The sequence below is a fragment of the Xiphophorus hellerii genome, chromosome 13, assembly GCF_003331165.1.
Source record: "Xiphophorus hellerii strain 12219 chromosome 13, Xiphophorus_hellerii-4.1, whole genome shotgun sequence".
Taxonomy (NCBI): Eukaryota; Metazoa; Chordata; class Actinopteri; order Cyprinodontiformes; family Poeciliidae; genus Xiphophorus; species Xiphophorus hellerii.
The window spans coordinates 25,757,487-25,775,195 of NC_045684.1; the positions used below are offsets into that span (position 1 = coordinate 25,757,487).

Consider the following 17,709-nt stretch of genomic DNA (forward strand, 5'->3'; position numbering starts at 1 on the left):
GCAGCAGAAAGAAAGTTTGGAGTTAGCGAGAAACTTGTAAGGGACTGGCGAAAAGCGGAGGTTACTCTTACAGAAATGAAGAAAACAAAAAAAGCCAATCGCGGGCTAAAAGCTAGGTGGCCACAGCTAGAGGAACGAGTTCGCACATGGATGCTTGAACAACGTGCTGCCGGGAAAGGCTTGTCAACAGTGCAGTTGCGTCTCCAAGCCCAGGTATTTGCCAAGGAGATGAATATAAATGACTTTGCAGGAGGACCTTCTTGGTGTTATTGCTTTATGCTACGCAATCGCCTCTCTATCAGAGAAAGGACAACGATGTCCCCTAACCTGTGGGAGCAGTGGATGATGGATGGAGAGCACAGCTTCACGGCAACCGGGAGAATGCGCCGTGCAACTTTCCTGGAAGTCATTGGATGGATCGACAAAGCATGGGCTTCAGTGACAACCAAAACCATTCTGTCAGGATTCAGAAAGGCTGGAATAATTGGAACTGCAATTGACGAGTCTGACGTAAACAAGGAGGAAGAAGAGGAAGCGCTGCATCTTCTACCTCCGGAGTTAACGGAGTTGTTTAAAAGCGACACTGAGGATGAAGATTTCATTGGATTTAGTGATTTGGAGTGACACGGATGGTTTGGTAAACTTGTTAGCATGTTATTTATGCTATAGTTATCTGAATAACTCTTAATATGTTATGTTAACATACCAGGCACGTTCTCAGTTTGTTGTTTATGTGTCATGTAACGTTAGCATACCGTACAATTATTCCGCCTGTTGTTGCCTCTATTCTATTTTTATTTTAAATTGCCTTTCAAGATGACATGTCTGTTCTTGGTGTTGGATTTTATCACATAAATTTCCCCCAAAAATGCGACTTATACTCCAGTGCGACTTATATATGTCTTTTCCTTCTTTATTATGCATTTTATGGCTGGTGCGACTTGTACTCCGGAGTGACTTATAATCCAGAAAATACGGTACTTTGTTTCATTAAAATATAGTGTATTTATTTTGCTTTTTTCATTATAATTGTAACAAGTATAATAACAGTAATGACAATAAATCTAGTTTTTGTGCTGTTTGCTCATCTGTCTGTAGGCTCACCACCCAAACTCCATAGAAATGAATGGAGATGGAGCAGCAGTGTCTCCTGTCACCATGTTACCATCACCTCAGTTACCTGCTGGGCTCCTGGTCTCCTACCACAGAGTCTAGTGAGGAGGAGTGAGCTGGGGAAACGCAGGTTTAAAAGCCAAACGTAACAGCTGCAGTCTGGGAGGCTTTGGATTCAATCTGAATGACTGTGGTGAACCACTGAACCTGTGGAGCCGCTATGTTGTAAAACAGTAGCAACTAATCAATAACCAACATATCTGCACCTAAAATGCACAAATGCCGTTTGCTTGTTTGGGGACCATCCTATTGACAATCACTGAGGTGCAGTGGTGGTTTCTGGTATGTGCAACATGGGCAACCACCCAGGGCGGCATCTTGTGGGGGCGGCTGCTTTTCCCCTCTCCCATCAACTGTAGGATCTGAATGTGAACAGTGCCTAATTCAACCCCCCCAAAATCCCTTCCCAATGTTTTATAATTAAAAGGTCCAGTGCTAAATGTTCTTTTGAAATTTGTTTATTGACCCCTGAGAAAGGTGTATATGCATTGTCAGACAATTTTTATGCTATTAGTTAACAATGGTCTCAAAATGACAATATTATCGTTTATCACAATAATTTCTGGGACAATTAATAGTCCAACAAAATATGTTATTGTGACAGGCCTTTGTATGTATTCCACCACTAAAATGTGCATTGAGTTCATTCTTTTTGTTCAGTAATCACATGACAGAATGTATCAATTAGAGATTGCTACTGAATCTAAAGTGTTTCAGTTAAATGTTGAAATTTCAATTGATACCCACTAATAAAATTGTATTGACAGCTGTCACTATCCTCACATAATCTTATTTTTGGAGTTATTCTTGTGAACAAAAGCTGTAAAAAGATTCATTTTTGGGAATTATATGACCAGTGGTTTGCAGATGAAGAAACTAAAAATATGTTCTATTATTTTGGAAATAACCAAATTTCAAGGAAATTAGTAAAGACCAACTGGTGTAGCCATCAATATGTATGTTACAGCTACTTCCTTCTGCAGAAAAGCACGATAAGCTCAGTCAAAAATAATACATAAACACAAATAAATACATAATAAAAAACATAATCCATAGTTTCTCATCAGGAAACTATGGATTATGGAATTACAGAAGAAACCTGTCATTACATTTTAGACTTCAATGAAACCAATTTTTAAAATAAATTTTTTTACCATGGCTCTTTTAAATTTGACTTTACCATCAATAATAAAGTGATTATCGGTAACTAAATAAATACTGATTGTCATACTAAAACTTCTAGAAGTAAAAAATATTCTATACTAGGGGTTGTTCATGTTTCTCTAAACATTAGTGATGATGATATAATGAATAAGGCTATGTTTCGTGATGTACATCAAGTGAACTTTGTGTTGACATCCCCACTAGGCATGTGTGATGTGGCATAAAATTCAAATCACATATATTGTGATGGATAGCAGTAACAATATATATCACAATATAATTTATATATAACTTACAATAGAAAAAAAATCATATACTGATTGAGTGGAATGTACAGTATATATTTGTATGCATAAAAACTTGTTTAACACTAGTTTTTGTGGATGCTGTTCGCATGCAACATTCGGTTTTATGCAACAGCAACATAAAACCGTTTTGTTTTATGTTGATTGCCAGGTCTCCCTTAAAATTAGCATTTTAAGGGAGACCTGGCAATGATAGGCAGGAGCATAATCTCAATGGTGACTACCTGGTTAAATCAAAGTTAAAAAAATGAAAAATATATCTGTAGCTAAAAACACAATAACTTTAATATAATGTTGTCTGCGTCAAATCCTGCTTTGTCTTCTCAGTGTAGTTACTGGAACTTGTAGTCAGCTGCATTTCTGATATTCAAGCATATGCTTCGTGTTAAGGTGGTAAAATAAATTGCTTGTATGTCCTCTCTTCCACACACGTTGCAGATTACAATGTTCTGCTCCTGATCCGAGTGTTTTACTCTGTGCATGGTCCGGTGGGGTCATCACATCTGCGTTTTTTTCTGTCAAGTCTAGAAAGACTGTCAGACTGTCACACCCCATGGCGCTTCCACAATGTCCAACAGTGAAACCTGCCATGCTCCTCCTGAGCATTGCACTAAGACAGTGGGAGGGTTAGAAGCGGGGTTCATTGGACTCAGCGAACGTTATCCCGTGCGCGTCATGGAGGGATTCGCACCAATCCCACATGCGCTTTTACCCCTGGCTTTTCCGCTGTACAACTGTGACATCTGCTGTGCTCCTCCTGAGCATCGCACTAAGACCACAGGAAAATAAACCTGAATTAAGTCCAGACAAGTTAAGTTTTTGCACCTGCCTTTTTAGCGAGCTCTTCCTTTGTGCTTTCAGCCACGCTACTTTCCGCTTGCTCTATTTTGATACCGGATGATTGCGTCATAAACAAGCATTACTGCAATTAGCTGGTAGACTCTCTACCGTAGGCCGAATTTCTTTATAGCACTTTGGCCTACGTATACAGTAGAAACATATACGGTATACGTTTCTACCATATACCGTATATATTGCACATTCCTGCTCTCCACTTTGACATTTAGCACTATTTTGACAACACAACGTTTCCCCTAAGCATGTGAAAGTTGTGGAAAGCTCCTGGGCCCAATGTTACACAACGAGAGCACAAACTCTACATCACGTTTGGTACCCCACTATCAAGAATCATACTTTCCTAATTGAATACTTACAATCAGGAAAGTATTCAGTTTCCTGATTATCTTCATTCACAGAGAGTCCACTGCAAACCAATGCTACTACATACCAGGTGTGCTCATTTCAACTTGGCTTTCCATTTTTTTGCATGGCTGTTTGCTCTAAAAGAATCAATACATCCAGGTGGTACCTAAATTGAAAAACCCATTTATCAAAAAATTGAGTCAAAATAGTAAAATGCAAATAGTAAATTCAAAGCCGCCAACCATATGAAATATGAAACTCTAAATTTTGAAAACTGAATTTTAAAAACTAATTTAAATTCTGTTTCAGAGATAGTTTTTTCACTGTATGTTAAAATGAATCTCCAAAGGTATGCTAAATATTTGTCATAGCCACATTAAGACAGAGGTAATATTGAATCATGGTGTACAAAGAAGAAGTGGGAGCTGTTCTAAATTAACCTTAAAAATCTCCAAGTTAGCCTGGTGCATGCGCTCTTCGGGTCGAGGTGTTGTCCTGGGACTGGACGCCTCGTTGTCTGAAAGTATGATGACATCTGGAGAAGGAGTTTGTCTGTCACGATCAACCTCGCTAAAAAAAGAACAAAAACAAAAAGTTAGAACATCTAAAGACTGAGATCAATACAAGACAAATCAATTAGATGTATTAGATGTAATGTAAAAAGATGTAAACCAGTAGACATGCTTGAACTTTATTTTTTTTAAATACAAAATAAAAATTTAATTCACATCACACCAAGTTAATATTATGTAGTTCCAGAGTTTCAAACTGTCAATGCAAAACTGTAGCCAGGTCAGAAGACTGACCACAGCTGCACAGTTTTTTTCTTCTTTATTGCTGCCAGTTCTTCAACATGCTGCTGGCAGCGCTGCTATGTCACGGTCATTCCACTGTAAAACTTAAATGCATGTGTTCCTATCACTGCTCCTTATTAAACTCAAAATTGCTTCTTTGTACTGAGCAGCTCTTGGTCCACAGGTAAACCATAATACTGCTTTGAAGTTTGCTGTTAAGTAATAACAAGCCTGTCCAATCAATGCCATCAGCTGTTAATCAAATTGCTTTGGTGGCATACCTGACTCGGTCCAGCTAATACTACCCCTGAATAGGTATGAAAATCTGAGAATTGCAGAGTCATGCTGAATTTGCTAATGAAAAATGAATCTGGTCAGGGACGGACCGGACCGAACTGGTTAGAGGCGGCTAGTGGAAAAGCTTGCTAAAGGAACTGGTTTGAGACAACCACTATGATTGTTACTAGAAAATCTGAATATTCAGACAATTAGGAAGATAAAACATGGTAAGATAAAATTGTGACTTTTCTTCTCTGCAACTTTGACATCAATGGAGAAAAAAAGTACTTGATGCATTTTTGCTAAACCAAAACACGTAAATCATAGAGATTAAAGATATTCAAACAGGATTGAATAGCTGTGATTTCATTTCTTATAAAGATCACGCCGCATTTCTCTCAATACATAATTAAAACACATATGGGTTTTCATACAGTATTTGCCAACTCATCCAAATTATCGGAATCAGGTGTTCCAATCATTTCCATGGCCACAGGTGAAGAGGGGTCAGCTCAGTTTGGAGCTGACCCCTTTCTCTTCCAACATGACTGAGCACCAGAGCACAAAGCAAGGTCCATAAAGACATGGATGGCAGAGTCTGGGGTCAATGAACTTGACTGGCCTGCACAGAGTCCTGACCTCAACCTAATAGAACACTTCTGGGATGAATTAGAGCAGAGACTGAGAGCCAGGCCTTCTTGTCCAACATCACTATGTGACCTCACAAATCCACTTCTGGAAGAATGGTCAAATATCCCCATAAACACTCCTAAACCTTGTGGACAGACGTCCCTGAAGAGTTGAAGCTGTTCTAGCTGTAAAGGGTGGACCAACGTCATATTGATTAGGGATTAAGCCCATATGTGAGTCAAAGCAGATGAGCAAATACTTTTGGCAATATAGTGTATTATAAAAGCTGAAAAGTAAATTATAAAACAATATTTGTGTTTGTTAAACAAGGCTAAGAGAAAGATATCTTGGGCAACGAGTTCATTCAGTTCTTGAAATTGATTTCATAAAATCAAAGAACCACGTTCAGAGTAGGACACTAGGAAGTGATATGAAGGGACCCATATTGTTTGGGTTACACAGCATCTAAGCAGTTGCTGGATTTTTAGGAAATCCAATTAGGAAACAATCAACAGGATGACAGTCAAGGTTTATTTGTTCATTTGGGTTCTGAACACTGTTCAATTCTCTTGTAAAAGAACAGCTCCTATCTTTTAAGATAGTTGCTTGATCTCAGCTAGATGCAAACTGACATTGCCAAAGTCTACCACAGATTGAGATGCACTAACATATTGTTCTCAATGTTTTTTGTTTTTTTATTGGCAATTTTAAACTTTCAGTGTATTAGTAAACTGTAACATAAATCAAAGCAATCATCTTAATTTTGTAGTCTTTAACTTTACAGGGGACATGAATACTTTTGAGGAACGAAGTAACACAATGGGAAATTATATTAATTTGTACAATTCTTCACTAAATACCATAGAAATAAGACTGTCAAATGGTTAACTCCTCGATGGAAATTGAAACGTTGTTGTGAAAGGAGAAACCTGTCTCCGTGTGGGTGTCTCCGTGAGTTTAGAAACGCAAAACAGAGGATGCAGAGAGGAAGGGGGAACCCCACTGGGAGGAGCATGACAAACACTGAAGCAGGAGAAGTGTCCCACAGCTGGTCTGTGCTATTGTATGAAAGTTGTGTGCAAAAATCAATTGTCTGAAACTATGTGACTGTGGATCGATTATTTGGCTTCAGACAAAGTATGTTGGAGCCAACAAAACTTTATATTGTGCATTCTAGTTTGCCTTTCTCTCTGCTGTATGCTGAGAAAATATGCAACACAGACTTATTAAACACGCCACAGAAATCTGAACCCGATTCTCCCCCAAGTATCAAATCAATATTTGTGGTTGGGTTCGGGCCATAAATATAAACTCTAAACCACATCCACTACTTTACTCACCATTACCTCAGAAATACAGGTAGTGGTATATTGTACCACTACCTGTACCCTACAATACAGGTAGTGGTGTATAGCTGAGCTAATGTATAATATTTTGTGGACTACACCCACAAAATATTATACATCTGTGCTATGAAGTCCTGTATGTCTCTGTGATGCCCTGCGACAGACTGGCGACCTGTCCAGGGTGTACCCCGCCTCTCGCCCGGAACGTAGCTGGAGATAGGCACCAGCACCCCTCCCGACCCCATTAGGGACAAAGGGTGAACAGAAAATGGATGGATGGATGGATGGATGCTATGAAGTAGTGCGGGGAAAAAACTAAACATACTAGTTAAATTAAAGGTGTGACCCTATTTAGAATACCAGATTACTTTATTCGCTATAATCTTTTAGGAAATAAATACTTGACTCACCATCTTCTTCCAGCACTCATATCCACTGGCTCATCCATAATGTTTTCCTTTCCATTCTTACTTTGACCGGCATGAACACTGTGGCTGCCAAGCCTTAAACTTCCATTCAGCTTCTCCTCATATGCCGCACCCATTAGATTCTGGTGGTGGATGGAGCTGGCACTGGGGCCTTTTCCATCTCCAAGCGTCCCTGGGACCTCTAGGGCAGCCAGATCAGCTAAGTCCTTGCGTTTGAGAAGGGCAAGCATCTTCAGGCGCTCCATGGCCTCGTGACCCTCCATTTTTAGGCGCTTTGACAGAGCCTCCTCCCTCTCACTGGATGACTCCAGACCTCGCTTTAACAGGTTGAGCCTCAGTGTATCATCAGACATCCGCTCCATCCTATGAGGTTAAAAAAAAAAAAGAGAGAGAGAGAGAGAGAGAAAAATAAAAGCATTAACAAAGTCAGATTAGACAAACTAGCCATGCCTTCAGTCACAGATTTAAGACAAAAGGGTCCAAAACTACTCTTTGTTGGTCTGGCAGTCATCACACTTCAGTTTTTAACAGGAGATGGACAATATGACTAAAATATTTAATTGCACAGTGTCCCTCCCCTCCACACACACAGTGAGCTTTGGCATCTCACCACTAAAATGAAACATCACGTTTTGACATTAAGGGTAGTTAGTGTTCAACTAACTGACCAAACAAAATGTCAACATGCACAGACACATGAATCATTATAGTCTGCCAAATAATCGAAGCAGTCTTTTGCAATAGTGATATTGCATTCAGGTCTAGTTGTGCAGGTCTATTTTGACAAAAACTTTGTTGTTCCTCCTCAAAAGTGACATCCTCTTAAGGTTTGTTCAAGTGAAAAGAGACAAAACAGATTGATGCATGATACAAACAGAATATATGAAACAGCAGCTGCTCAAAACTACAAAATAAAAATGTGCATTGAGTTTTAAAAGTCCAAATAGTCACTGAATAGCAAAGTCAAACAATGAACCACTTTGCCAAGCAGTATTTTTTTCCTCCCACACAATATGGTAGTAATGCGTTCCTTAAAACACAACCACAAGGTGGTGATAATGAACCAAATGGTCAGAGAGGATATGTATTTTCTCCATGTGATTCATTTATATATTTATTTTTAAATCATGTCACACCCTGGATTCCATGGCTTCTTTTCACCAGGTTGTCAATTGTCCCACCAGGAGAAACAAGACAAGTGATTTACTGTATACTAATGTAAAGGGTGCATACAGGGCTGTTGCCCTTCCCTCACTGGGCAAGTCAGCCCCAGTACACCCACATGGTCCAAAGGCAGGGTGTCTCCATTCACTCTATCAGAAGACAGAGTCCTGAAGCAGAGGAGGCCCTGAGAGACTATTATAATATAACAATCTGGTATGTGAAGGGATGACTTGGTGTCTAACAAATTATACACCATCGTGTATGCGCACTACACGATGCGGTTACTCCTCTCGTCTTTTTACTTTAAAAATTTTTTTTTGATTGATTATTATTTGACAACATTAATAAGCTTCTAGTAAAGTGCAAAGATAATCTTAAACAATGTTGACTGAGAGAGTAATCTTTTTCTTTGGTGTTCAGATACTTTTTTTTTACTCTGCTGAGTATAAACTTGGCCACGTTGTTTTCACCAGGGATCAGCTGACTGCGCTGAAACCAGCCGGCCTTCACCCAGTATGCGACTTGTACCACCAGAGAGGAGAGGACTCTGGACTTGCTGGACCATTTCAGCCTGATGTTCACCCCTTGTCTATTTTGTTACCCTATGGGACAGAGATTAAGCAATAATCTCATGGCTTGGGTAGTTCATTCTTCACATCATGCACAACTATCTACAGTATGTTGCATTTAGGGAACCTAATATTTCAGCCATCTGAAATGGCTAAGTCATCAATGCTGTGCACGCTGTGGGATCCCCACCTTGTTGTGTGCTTCTGTCACTGGGAAAAGAAGATTGTCCCAAATGTTAAAAAACAAATAACAAAATCAAATGAGGTTTAGGGATATTTCATAAATGTTTGATTTTTGATGTGATGATTACATTGAAAATACCAAAAACATTTATATTGTATTCTTTGAATCTCATGTGAAAATGATTAAGTTGTTTAATTTTTTAAATTTCTTATCATCTAAAAATAAGTGAACAAAAGTTACATGGACCTACACTACCACTTTAGTTGTATTCACCAAAATATTTCTGTCTCACAGGGTCTTTTTCAAACAGTGATGGAAAAATCTGATGGCCATCCATCATTTTAACAGATTTCACAGACCTGACCATTTGGTGCTGCCGTGCAGACATTTTTAACTTTATGCACAGAGAATAAGTTACATTGTGGAGTTTACTTAAATGAATCAATAAAAGAAACATTTCCTCAGAATATCATCTCTGATCTGGACACTAAACCACTCATCTTGCTATCTGGGAGTAGACAGCGTCATGTTGAAGAGTGATTAACTTTGGACAGTGTGTGATGCAGCTGCCCCACTGCAGCTGGATTCTTCTGCTGAAAAGAATTGTTTTGGACTCAGGTGACAGAGACTCTTGCCAACTTCTGATCACTTCAACTGGAGATCACTTCCTTTATTCAAAACATTGTCACTGCAGAGAAAAGTTATATGTATTCATCTGCTTGGTGTGTGATCACAAAATGTAGATAATCTGTTCAGCTTGTTGAGTATTAAACCAAATGACAATTAAATGCAATTAAATGCGTAATTATCAATTTAAAAAAATTGATGGGTAAAAATGGGTTATGACTGAATTTTTTGACCCCGTCAGTCAAAATGACAGACAACGAAGATGTGTAGCGTGACCTCTGCACTGACCACTTATAAATTAAACAATTCGGTTTTGACATTTTGGGGCAGGGGGTTCCGCATTATTCCCAGTGCTCCTTTTCCCAAATAAACATGCACAAAACATGCAGAGGAGACCTGGCCTCCAACTGCTAGAAGAAAAACACACACCACCTTTACGTTGAATGAGTCAAAGTATTTTTTTCGTCTCCCTTTTTGCCCTCTCTTTCCCTCATGAAAAATAAACCAAATGAAACTTCATATAACATTTGGAGGAATGTGTGGTGAAAGAGTCTACAAACGTTACAGCCTTCTGAACTAAACTAACTGATTCACAGCTTTCCAACAGGATTTTTTTTCAAAACTTTGTTTCTGCTCCTGCTATACACTACCGCAAAGAAACCCTTCTCTACCCTCGCCCAATTTTTCAAACTTTCATCTTTTCCCCTCCTTTTCAATGTAAAAACAAACACACGACTATTCTCAGGGGCCACTTAAATGTAGTAAAAGCTATATAGTTTCATTTGTTCATATTATATTGTCCAATCAGGTGAAGAGATACCCATGTCAGTAGTAGGATGGTTACGATAAAAAAAGGGACACATGATTGTTTATCAACCATAGCCATCTTTCCAAATGTCTGTTCTTCCATTGAGTGTGAATATGTGTGTGAGACAGGGAGTTGCTGTTTATCATACTTTACCTGCACACGCATGAGAAACTGCTCTTCCGACTGAGAAGTAGTTTGGGTGATGAGCTCAGCAGACTCACAGTTTCACCAGGTGTTTGCTAATAATTGCTGCTAGACTGGAAGTGCTGTGTGGAGAAGGAGTGGGGGAGGACAAATATGTCGAGCAGAAGCTGTGCTGTGGGCTGCAACTCCAAGAAGGAGCTTTGTGGAAATCGGTGACGCTTTGTATGAGCAAGCATTTAGGCACCCTGAAAGGCTGCCACCAGAGGAGGTAGCTGGCTCTTTTCGTCTCCATACTCCTCAAACAAAGTTGACATCAATGGGAGATAGGTTGCTCCTTGTGGAATGAGTTTCCAAACCACCTGAGGGCACTGCAGACCATGAAGTCTTTCAAAAAATAGCTGAGGACTTCTGGGGTGGCGCCATGCTGTAAAAGGCAGGAGAAAAAGCTGATCTGAAGAACAAGAACAAAACTAGCATTAAAATAAGGTAAAAACAACATAAGGAAAATCCGCTCTTAAAGTGATATAAAAACCCATGGAAAATATGGTTAAAAAAGGAAAGAGTACGAAAGAGAAAGGCACAAGAGGAAGGAGTACTGGCATGACGGCAGTACAAAGCCATGAAGTGGAACACTTGGAGCCGCCGAACGAAGAACGGGACTCGGCCATACTTTACGAACAACGGGTCTACGAAAAGAACACACGGGAGCGGTAGGAGACAACAAGAGAGCACTGGCAAGGCTCGAAACGAGTATTAAGGAGCTCCTGGACAGGACAATGTCCCTGGAACAGAAAGTAGCTCACATGGGGGAAAGATTGGAAAATACTGAAGACAAGATGACACAGATGGAGTGGGCTGCGACATTTCTACTCCGGGAAACAAACTTTCAGAGAAATGGAGCAACTTAGAGTTGAGGATGAGGTGCAACAATATACAAATTAATGGCATTCCTGAGGCTCTGAAAAAAGAACCACCACCATTGGCTTCATAGCACAATTTATTAAATCCCAGATGGGATGGACTTGTGCATTGAAAGAGCACAACGCTCACTGGTGAATAAACCAAAGGACAGTACACCCCACCCCCCTCAAGATTCAAAATTACTGGATTTAGGAACAATATTTGGTCAAGATTACAGAAGAAATTCAATTTACCTGACTATATCAAAAATAGGTAGGAATCCAGATCTAGAAATCTTTTAATAAATTCAACGGGAATTTAATCTACAAAAAACCTTTTTATAGATATCTGCAACATAGACATTATCTCCAGAATCATAGTGAATGGCACTAATTTCAACAGATATGACCAAGAGTGAAGAAATTCTATTATCAAAAAGTATTAGCAAAAGTAAACCAAAAAAAGGCCTGATCTCAAAACTATACAAAAGCCTACAATTTGAATCCAATGTTAACAATAAGGAGATTAAGGAGAAGTGGGAATTGGAGACTAATATAATAACAGCAGATGAGGATTGGGAAGAAACATTTACCTCTGACCACAAATTAACTGTGGTTAGTTTGCCCATCATGGAGGGAGTTCGACTGGAAAGTTAAGATGCCTTATTTTAATTCTCCAATTACCACATCTAAATATAGTAAGACATTTCAGCTTTGTTGGAGAAATTGTGGAAAGTTGGGGGACTTTACTCATATTTTGGGATTGTCGGAAGGTGGCTGAGTTTTGAAAAAATGAGCAGATATAAAAAGTATTTTAGGCATTTATTTAGATTTGGACCCACCCATTTATTTAGATTTGGACCCACCTGTATATTTTAGGGATAATTTCCTCGGATATGATTGACAAAGACAATAAATACTTGATTAGAGTCTTGATTCAGATTGCGAAGAAGTGTATTGCATATGCTTGGTTAAGACCACAACCTTCTGGGGCGTGCCGTGGTGGCGGAGGGGTTAGCGTCACCCACATTCAGATGCAAAGTGGCCTCGACACGGCTGTCGCGGGTTCGACTCCTGGACCCGACGACGCTTACCGCATGTCTTCCCCCCTCTCCTTCCCCCTTTCCTGTCAGCCTACTTTGAAAAAGGGACACTAGAGCCCACAAAAAGACCCCTTGTGTGGCAATAAAAAAAATAAAAAAAAAGACCACAACCTTTCAGTATTACACAGTGGAGAGATAGAATTAAAAAGGTCTACATTACGAAGAAAAAAAACATCAAAACTACAACTTAAAAAGGAGACGTTTGAATCTAAGTGGAAACCTATAACTAAATTCATATTGTAACCTTGACACCTCTATTTACTTGCGTGCATACCTTTTGAGTTTATTTTGTATTATTAATTATTATTATTATGTGCTTTTATTACTTTAGTCTATTTTGATTATGTTTACTGTTGTTCCTTTCACCGTAATTACCGTGGATTTATATATTCATGAATGTTGTTAATGAACATTGGCTTCTCTTAATGGGGCTAATGTTTATCTGAGGCAAATTATTTGTTTGCTTTTTTCCTCTATCGATAGATTAATAAGATGCGAAATGTAAGATGTAACAAAGGTGGACATGTGTATATGTTTGTATCAGAAAGTTATTGAAAAAAAAAAAAAAAAAAAAGAACTTCTTGTTCCTAAGATCTTATGATTAATATTTAATATGTTTTTGTTTTTACATAGATTTTTATTGTAATTCTGTAGCACTTTGAGATTTACATAAAGTTATAAACAACATTTTATTACATTGTTTCTCAAACATGCATGAAAGAATCAAAGCTTTTTGTTTTTGATGAGAGAATAACATAACATGACAGAAGGCTAAAACAATTTTACTAAATTTTCTCCCCTCATCCCTCTTTAAGAAGGAGAATTTTATTTGCACAAATCTGTGCAAAGAAGGAAGACTGGAAAATGTTTTGATTTTCGTAGGACATTTCAAAGCCCCTCTTTTGAATGACCATAACATGAGTTAACTAACAGGTTTTGTTGTCAGCCAAGATAAAACATGAGTTAGGTCTAGACTAACATACATTTACTTGTTTTAAATTGCCAGTTTATAAGGCAATACACACTTTCCACAAAATGGGTAAAGTGAAAGTAGCAGCTTTATTATTACATTAGACAACAGATCATTGTGAATGTCGCTATGACAACCAGTCATCTATTTTAAGCCATAGCACTAATCAATTCCTGTTCTGTTGTTGCCTGAGGTATGGGGAGTTTAAGTTAAGGTAATTGGTACTGATGAGAGAAAAGGACAATGTTTAGAATAAGACACCTATTTTTGGGTAGGTGAATGTGTAGTTGAAGACAAAGAGCAGAATAATTGCCCTAAGGACTTCATGTCAACATACATCAAAGGTCTCTCCACACAAACTCCTAAAAAAACCTAATTTGTCTGTTGTGGTGTTAATGTTAAGTATGGTTAAAAACTACAAATGGTCACCTGTGATGACATCATAAAGGAGTGTTGGGCTCAGGTAGTACTGGTGACGCTGGTTGTTATGATGATGCCTATGCTGGAAGTTTGTTGATCCTGAATAAACTAATCACGATAAAGTTTGACTCAGCACACTCTTTTCAATAATACAACATGGTGTAAGGATTGCTGCAAGTCATCGTGAGGCTGCAACTTATTGGGGTACCGGAGACATAGCTGATGACAACGCAGAGAGTCGCTTCTGCTGGTCCATGTGCAACGTTCAGCATCCAGCCATTCAGCATGAGTCTTTCAACTTCACAATGCCGCAGGAGTGGGCCAAGTGGATACGACGATTTGAACGGTTTCGTGTGACAAGTAACCTGAACTCTAGTTCTGAGGAGAACTCCAGGTCAACACGCTCATTTATTGCATGGAAAATGAGGCAGATGATGTTCTGCTGGGACTAGCGTTACCAGATGGGCAAAGAAACACGTACCAAGGAGTTTGTGATGGTTTCCAAGCTTTCTTCGCTGTCAAGAAAAATGTAATTTATGAGCGAGCCAGGTTTAACATACGCAAACAAGAGGAGCATGAAACTGTAGATGCCTTTGTTACTTCACTGTATGCGCTAGCAGAACATTGCAGTTATGGCGCACTACATGATAAATTGATTTGTGTCAGATTGGTGGTGGGAATGCAGGATAAAAGGTTATCTGAACGTATGCAGCTCGACCCAGATTTGACACTGGAAAAGGCCATTAATTTGGCAAGACAAAGTGAAGAGGAGAAACGGCAGCAATCCTGTCTGATCAAATATAGAAAATGGAAAATCTGTTGACAGGGTGTACAAAAGCAGCATGCTAAGAGGGATCAACGCAAGTTGCACACTACTACAAATAATAAAGGGAAGATTTCTCAGTGTTATAAGTGAGGCAGTTCTCCATCCCATCTCAAACGTTATTGTCCACTCAACGGGGAAAAATGTAATTTATGTAGAAAAAAGGACCACTATTGAAGAGTGTGTAGAAGAACTTTCAAGACTGTGCATGCTGTTGAAAAAGATGACGATTCTTTGTTCTTAGGCAGCATTACAAATGGAGATGAACCTTGGAGGGTGGATGTTGAAATAAACAGAAACATCTCATTCAGGATTGACACTGGTGCTGATGTTACAGTTCTGCCATATGCCATGTACAAAGAAATCTGGGGAAGTTTATTCCACAGTTAGCAGAGCGAGACAAGCCTTTGAGGGATCTCTTGTCAAAGAAAAACTGTTGGATATGGGGAGTTGATCAGGCCACAGCATTTCAAGAACTGAAAGAGATGTTTTGTTCTCCACCAGTGTTAGCCATGTAAGACACTACCTGGAAATGCAAAGTTTCAGCAGATGCTTCAGCTTATGGTCGGAGGGAGTGTGCTGCTCCAAAAATGGGGTCAGGAATGGAGACCTGTTGTATACGTGTCACAATCTCCAACACAGACTGAGCAGAGATACACACAAGTGGAAAAAGAAGCTTTAAGTCTTACCTGGGTATGTGAAAGGTTCAGTAATTATCTCATTGGCAAACATTTCCAAATGGAGACTGATCATAAACCTCTTCTGAGTCTGCTGAGTTCCCAGATGTTAGATGCTCTACGACCACGTATTCAGCGCTTTAGAATATGACTCACGAGATATTCCTATTCCATCTCATATGTGCCAGGGAAGCATCTGTGGACAGCTGACACACTGTCACGTACCCCCATGACAGAAAACTTAACAGAAACTGAAAATAATATTTATGTGTACAGTGTGATACAAAACTTACCTGCAAGCACGGATTACCTTGAAGAGCTGAGAGAGGAGCTGAAAAGGGACAGCATATGTGCATGTGTGATGCAGCTGTGTGTTGTCAGCTGAGGAACAATGTTGTAGTGTGTAGGCACACTCTACAACAGTGCACCAGAACTCAGACTGTATTGGGCTGAAAAGGCATTTCTTACAGTGAATGATGGTCTTTTGTTAAAGGGAGAAAGACTTCAACTATGAGGAATCATGCTCATGAGTTTACATGAAGGACATCAGGAAGTGGTGAAATGTTGAGAACAAGCATGGCAGTCAAAGTTGTGACTGAGCCAGCAGCTAAAGGAAGTGGTTCTAAAATGCCACACCTGCAACAGAGAGAAAGAAAATCACACTGAGCTACTGATGCCATCACAGTATCCAAACAGACCATGACAAAAACTTGGGGCTGATCCGTTTACTTTGCAAGGGAAAAATTATATTCTGGTTGTGGATTAAGCCTTGCAGCAAGAAGGTCCTGGGTTCGATTCCTGGCCCAGGGTCTTTCTGCACGGAGTTTGCATGTCTCCCTGTGCATGCGTGGGTTCTCTCCGGGCACTCTGGCTTCCTCCCACAGTCCAAAGTCATGACTGTCAGGTTAATTGGTCTCTCTAAATTTACGTTAGGTGTAAGTGTGTGCATGGTTGTTTGTCCTGTCTGTTTCTGTGTTGCCCTGCGACAGACTGGCGACCTGTCCAGGGTGACCCCGCCTCTCGCCCGGAACATTAGCTGGAGATAGGCACCAGCAACCCTCCCGATCCCACTAGGGACAAGGGTGTTAGAAAGTGGATGGATGGATGGATTTGCAATGTGATTCTTCACCTGAAATCTGTGTTTGCACGTCAAGGTATTCCAGAAGTAGTGATCACAGATAATGATCCTCAGTTATCCTGTGCTGCTTATATTACATTTGCAAAGTTACATTGATTTCACCATATTACAAGTAGCCCAAAATATCCACAAAGTAACGGGGAAGCTGAAAATGCTGCTAAAACAATAAAGAACTTTTTGAAGAAACCAGCTGATCCATATCTTGCCTTACTCGCCAATAGAGCAACACCACTTTGGAATGGATACAGTCCAGCACAGCTCCTTATGGGAAGAAGACTTCGCACAATGGTGAAAACACTTCCATCTTTGCTGAAGCCATTTCTTCCAAACAATAAGATCGTAACTCAAAAAGAAAAGGAGAGAAGGATAAAAGATGCAGAGAGATATGAATCACACCACAGAGCAAGAGTTTTCAGCAAACTTACTCCAGGACACGGTGTGTGGATTAAAGACCAAGGCAGATCCAGAAGTACCAGAAGGTGATGTTGCTGCAGAACAAGTTCAACCGAGTTCTGAAGAACCTCCACAGCAGAGTCTTCCTGAACTCTCACCTACTCCTAGAACCAGGTTTGGGAGACAAGTTGTGAAACCAGATAGACTGAATTTGTAGCTAAAGAAAATAAAGTAATTTTGTGTAAATATTTTGCTAAAGGTTTAAGAAGGATTAAATATGTATTTCTATTTATCCATCCATCGTCCCTAGTGGGGTCGGGAGGGGTGCTGGTGTCCATCGAAAGTTTCGGGAGACAGGCGGAGTCACCCTGGACAGGTTGCCAGTCTGTTGCAGGGCAACACAGAGACAGACAAGATAAACAACCATACATTCACACCTAGGGAGAGTTTAGAGAGACCAATTAACCT

General features: G+C 39.6%; 1 protein-coding gene and 1 long non-coding RNA gene across 3 annotated transcripts in view; one reads left to right on the top strand and one right to left on the bottom strand.

Annotated features, from left to right (window-relative positions):
* The window catches only part of gatad2b (GATA zinc finger domain containing 2B), a 48,940-nt gene that overhangs the window by 23,537 nt on the left and 7,694 nt on the right, over positions 1-17,709 (bottom strand). For both annotated transcript variants that reach the window (XM_032581751.1, XM_032581750.1), the window contains exons 2-3: positions 7,305-7,685; positions 4,286-4,415 (exon numbers count right to left, since the gene is read on the bottom strand). In XM_032581751.1, the coding sequence (XP_032437642.1) occupies positions 4,286-4,415; positions 7,305-7,684 (510 nt within the window). In that variant the 5' untranslated portion in view covers position 7,685. The remainder of the gene's footprint in view (positions 1-4,285; positions 4,416-7,304; positions 7,686-17,709) is intronic.
* LOC116731892 (uncharacterized) overlaps positions 1-17,709 on the top strand; it is a 187,411-nt gene that overhangs the window by 15,024 nt on the left and 154,678 nt on the right. The gene's annotated exons all lie outside the window — the stretch shown is intronic.